The sequence below is a fragment of the Cetorhinus maximus genome, chromosome 22 (assembly GCF_964194155.1).
Source record: "Cetorhinus maximus chromosome 22, sCetMax3.hap1.1, whole genome shotgun sequence".
In the NCBI taxonomy this organism is placed as follows: domain Eukaryota; kingdom Metazoa; phylum Chordata; class Chondrichthyes; order Lamniformes; family Cetorhinidae; genus Cetorhinus; species Cetorhinus maximus.
This window is the reverse complement of record NC_135900.1, coordinates 35,024,314-35,029,405: the sequence shown is the minus strand read 5'-3', so window position 1 is coordinate 35,029,405 and position 5,092 is coordinate 35,024,314. Positions and strand designations below refer to the sequence as shown.

Here is a 5,092-nt window from a genome sequence, read left to right as displayed (position 1 = left end):
TTTAAACATTAATGACGATAAAGTACACAGGGGTTCTTTGGTATTATGCCTTCAATCAATCTTATGGTTCCTTTCAATCATTCATTTGTTCCATCAGATGTTAACTCTTTTAGACTAATTACAAAGAATCATCAGGTTGACATTTTATGCATACTCGTAAACTTCTAAAAAATAATTATTTTCAATTTCAAGAAAGAGCAGTTGGATTAATTTCAATTGGTAACTATATAATATGACATACATTTTATTTCCAAAATGTTGATGAAATCCCACACATTTATTTTGTCAGATGCAGTTGCATTTCATTTTGCACACACCCCAACCTCCTAACAGTAAGGGAATTGGTTAAATTATTTCACCTTTTCAGAAACCAGAGAAAATGAGTACTTAATAGGACAAGAAACTCACAGCTGGGACATGAAAGACAGGATTAAACAATATGCATCCATAGAATAAATATTTCACAAATTGTGCAGGGTTTGATACTAACTTGTTCTGTTCTGGACATGACAGCTGTCTAATAATATAGAAACAGATATCCAGTGTGTGCTGTTCTGCAGAAATGTGATTGGGCAGAGAAATAAATACTTATTCAGGGTGAAAACAAAATACTGTATCTAGATCAAGTTGGAATAAACCAGGATCCAATGTGGGGTTAAAGGGAAAGTTGAAAGGACTAATTTGTACATGTTCAAACATTAACTCTTTCATGCATTCCCACCACTCAACTGATATATGTATTCTGTCACTTTCGATTAACTCAAAAAAGATGTAAACATGTTTTGTCTGGTGTTAATCAATGGATTCAAAAGGTTTCTTTTTAAAAAATACAAAAGGAGTCTAATGCTCTCAATATATATTCTAAGGTTGCAGTCTATGATTTCTGCATTGGTTACTTCAGAAACAAAGCCAAATGTAAAATAATGTGCAGACTTTATGGTAATAGTATTATTTTCTTTTACGTAAATTGTATTGAAAATACCTTCAACGTTAAAACAAGAGTAGCAGAAATAAATTAAGGACCATTCTGCGGAGGTTGATCCATCACTTCTTCATGAACCGCCCTTTTCCAGAAGGGGCTCCACTCCTGCAAGACCATGACAATTACTGCTTCGCCTGTTGCCTGATAAAATCAGGGTAATTTCCGTCGAATAAATCTCAGACACAAACAGTATAAATGGTCATATAACGCAGTAAGGTTCCCTTGGTAACCTAGATTTTCGACAGTAAAGGATGTTGGTGCTGAAACAACGTCTTAGCTCCCGGTTGGAGAAGATGCAGATAAATGGGTTGACACCAGCCTGGGCAAAAGTCATCCAGACAGCAGCCGTCAGGTAACCACGTGGAACAGCAGGACCTTTCACAAAAACACGCCAGTAACAAGCTACCAGGTATGGGCACCAGAGAGCTACGAAGAAGAAGGTGATCAGGTAGAACATCCTGCCTATTCTCTTCTCTGTTTTGAACTCGTCCATGACCAGCAGCCTCCTCCTCATGCCCTGGCCCTGGGGGTTTTGCCTGATCCCCAACAGAGTCGGGGGAGTTGGTCCCCGGCCAAAGCCAGCGATCCAGTTGGCAGCCGCCTGCCCAGTGGCCCCTGGTCCGTGGAAAGTCCAGTTCTGGCTGACCGCTGGCACCAGCTGGACGGGCTTCATCTTGCGCCGATCGTAAACGAAGAAAATCAGCTTCAGGTAGACGATGTGAGTGGCCAGGACGATCACCACGAACATGAGCATGAAGCCCAGGGAGTCGTTGACTTTGAAGTACCTGTGTTCAAAGATGCACTGCTCTTCCTCCCGGATGAATGTGTAGGTTCCCACGTCGAAGACTGGAGGGAAAGCCATGGCCACTGACAGGGTCCAGACCATGCAGATCACCGCCAGGCAGGTCCAGAAAGTCAACCTCTTAGAGTAGAAACGGTGGTGGGCGATGGCGATGTACCGGGTGACACTCACACAGAAAAGCATGAACACGGCATGGAAGCAAGACAGGACCCCGACGAAGGCGATCACTTTGCAGCTGAGGGACCCATAGGGCCAGGAGGAGCCGTTTTTCACCGAGAGAAACACAAAGGGGAAACACACCGCCGAACGGATGATATCGGAGGAGCAGAGATCCAGCAAGAAGTAATAGGGAGCCCGGTGCAGGGTCTTGTCTTTGACCAGGAGGAAGGAAATGAGAAGGTTCCCTAGCACCCCGACCCCAATGATGAAACCCAGGGATGTCAGCTTGAAGAACGTCGCCAAAGGAGACACATTTTGCAAAAGGTTCTCGCTGCTCCCAGTAGCTGCATGGCTGTAGTTCGCCATAGATACTGTCAATAGATATCTGGGAATAGCCTCAGCCACGGTGGCGAAGTATCATGATGGAGGGGGAAGCGGCAGTTAAAAATGAAAATTCAGCTCCCAGTCCAGCTCCTCTATGTAAATGGAGAGATGTAGATGGGGAAAAAAAAACATATAGCGATAGTATGTCCGGCCCTACCCGGGCACCATTCTCATTATAGACATCTATAATATCCACCCCATCGGGTTATCGGCTCAATCATTTACAGTGAGGACCCTGTAAAATGAATCATCATATATTTCAAAAACAGTCTCTTATTTTAAGCAAAAAAAAGCATACAATTAGCATCAGCGAAATGTTATTTTATCGACTTTTTTTTTGTCTTGAGCAAAAATACATAGTATTCGCAGAGGAGAAGGGAGAAAAAAAACACACGTACCTGTGTTTTTTTTTTCTATAGGGCTGTTGTGTTAGCAGGAGTTGCTGTCTCTGCTGCCGGTTTGCTCGCTGGGAGTGAGTGGATTGCAAGTGGCTGAAGCCGAGACTGCGCACCGAGCCTATTTGTAATCCCTGCCGCGTCTTCCCCCTGTCGCATCTCCCTCTCTCTTCCACAGACACGCACACACACACACACACAGCAAAGGCAAGGACGCTTATATGCAACACGTCAACTCCATCGGGGACACGATTAACGCTAATTTATGTTACTTCAGCCCAGCCAGGCATTGGAAAGCTTCACAGACGGCTGGATCTGGCCAAAAAAAAAATAACCTTTAGTGCATCGCTCCGTTGTCAAATATTTTCATTTCACGAGTTCTTCCCTGTCAATTTGTTGCTACACATTATATTGAAAAACTTATACACAGCCATTTAACAAAATCGGCCTTTACCATATATTTTCTGTAGATATATTAGTATGCAAAATGTGTGTGAATGCATAATGATCACATGCGTCTTCACACACCCAGTTATCATTGCACATAACCTGAACCGAACACACATGAGCAACTCTCGCGGGCTAAACTGGTCATTTTGACTATATTAATTCATTATCTATTTCCAAACAAGAGTTATTTTATTCTTCCCCTCACTTTTCAGGATGTTGGTATTTTTGAAGTTCTTCATTATAGTTTTTAATTAATTATAAAGCCTCGCAGCAAAAAGTTGGCTGCCACACTTGCCACTATTGCAACAGTGATTAGTCTTCAAAAAGTATTGAGAGGATGTGAAATGATTTGGGAGGGACCCACGTTTGTGAAAGACCGCATTTCGATACAATTGTTTTTAATATTATGAACGTCTTCTTCATTTTAAGCTGGTAGTCATCACCAACATCGATTTTTTTCATGGATTTGACTACATCCTCAGCACTAACCCTTACACATGTAACAAGTACACAAGCTTATGTTGGCTCCTCCAGAAGGGGCGTAATTAGAGTACCTTCATTGAATCCCCCACCATCAACATCCTAGTGGTTACCATTGACCAAAAACTTAACTGCACAATTATTGTGACCACAAGAGCAAATCAGAGGCTGGGAATTCTGCAGTGAGTAATTCACCTCCTGACTCCCCAAATCCTGTCCACCATCTGCAAGGCACAAGTCAGGAGAGTTAGGGAGTATTCTTCACTTGCCTGGATAGGTGTGCCTGCAACAACACTCAAGACACTCCACACCATCCAGGACATAGCAGCTCTCTTGGTTGACACCCCAGCCACCACCCTAAACATTCACTCCCTCCACCACCGATGTACAGTGGCAGTAGTGTGTACCATCCACAAGATGCACTGCAGCAACTCACCAAGGCTCCTTCGACAGCACCTTCCAAACCTGTGACCTCTATGACCTAGAAGGACAAAAGCTGAAGGTGCATGGGAAAAATGAAATCTGCAAGTTTCCCCCAAGCTACACACTATCCTTATTTGGAAACATCTGGGTAGTTCCTTCACTTTTGAAACTCCATCCCTAATGGCACTGTAGCTGTATCTACGCCACAAGGACTGTAGTGGTTCAAGAAAGGCACTCACCATCATCTTCTCAAAGGCAATTAGGGATGGGTAATAAAAATTCACCAGCCCCTCAGTACGTGAAGATACTATTCACATATCTACCAATACCAGGAGCAAGCTCATGACATATCAGATTACTGATGCATTTTTAATAATTCATTCTTGAATTTGGGTGTTGTCGTCAAGGATGACATTTATTGCCCATCCCTAGTTGCCCTTGAGGAGATAATGGTGGACCTTCTCTTGACTCACTGCAGTCTGTACAATGACAGTACTTCCAAAATGCTGTTAGGTGGGAAGTTCCAGGAATTTGGCTTCCTGGCAATGATGGGATCCCAATATATGTCCAAGTCAGGATGGTGCATGGCTTTGAGGGGAAATTGGAGGCGATGATGTTTCCATGCACCTGCTGACCTTGTCCTTCTAAATGGTTGAGGTTGAAGATTTGGAAGGTGAGAGGTGATACAACAAGGAGAAGCAATTTAAATGAGAGAGTGTAATTTTAAGTGGCGTGCAGAGACCTCAGGGTATATGCTCTTTTGTAAATCAATAAAATAAACTAACTAATAAATAAACTAATGAACAAATTATAACCCCCTTAAAGGGGCACTATCCCCTTTTACATCCTCTTTTTGAAATTGTTGTGAAATCCATTCATTCTGTGTCTCTGTGTGCTATGTAACCTTATAGTCTGTGGAGTAATGAGTGGTGTGCCACAAGGATTAGTCTGGGGCCCTCAATGTTTTACAATTTATATAAATGACTTGCGTGAAGGGACCGAAGGTATGATTGCTAA

General features: G+C 42.8%; 1 protein-coding gene across 1 annotated transcript; it reads right to left on the bottom strand.

Moving 5' to 3' along the window:
• Window positions 1-1,181: 1,181 nt before the first annotated feature.
• Window positions 1,182-2,309, bottom strand: gpr85 (G protein-coupled receptor 85). The gene has a single exon (XM_078567577.1). The coding sequence runs from the start codon at window positions 2,307-2,309 to the stop codon at window positions 1,182-1,184; it is 1,128 nt and encodes a 375-aa protein (XP_078423703.1).
• Window positions 2,310-5,092: the final 2,783 nt, after the last annotated feature.

What these genes read in the sequence shown, in the direction of transcription:
- gpr85 (XM_078567577.1), bottom strand. Translation starts at nt 2,309, where the DNA reads ATGGCGAACTACAGCCATGCAGCTACTGGGAGCAGCGAGAACCTTTTG.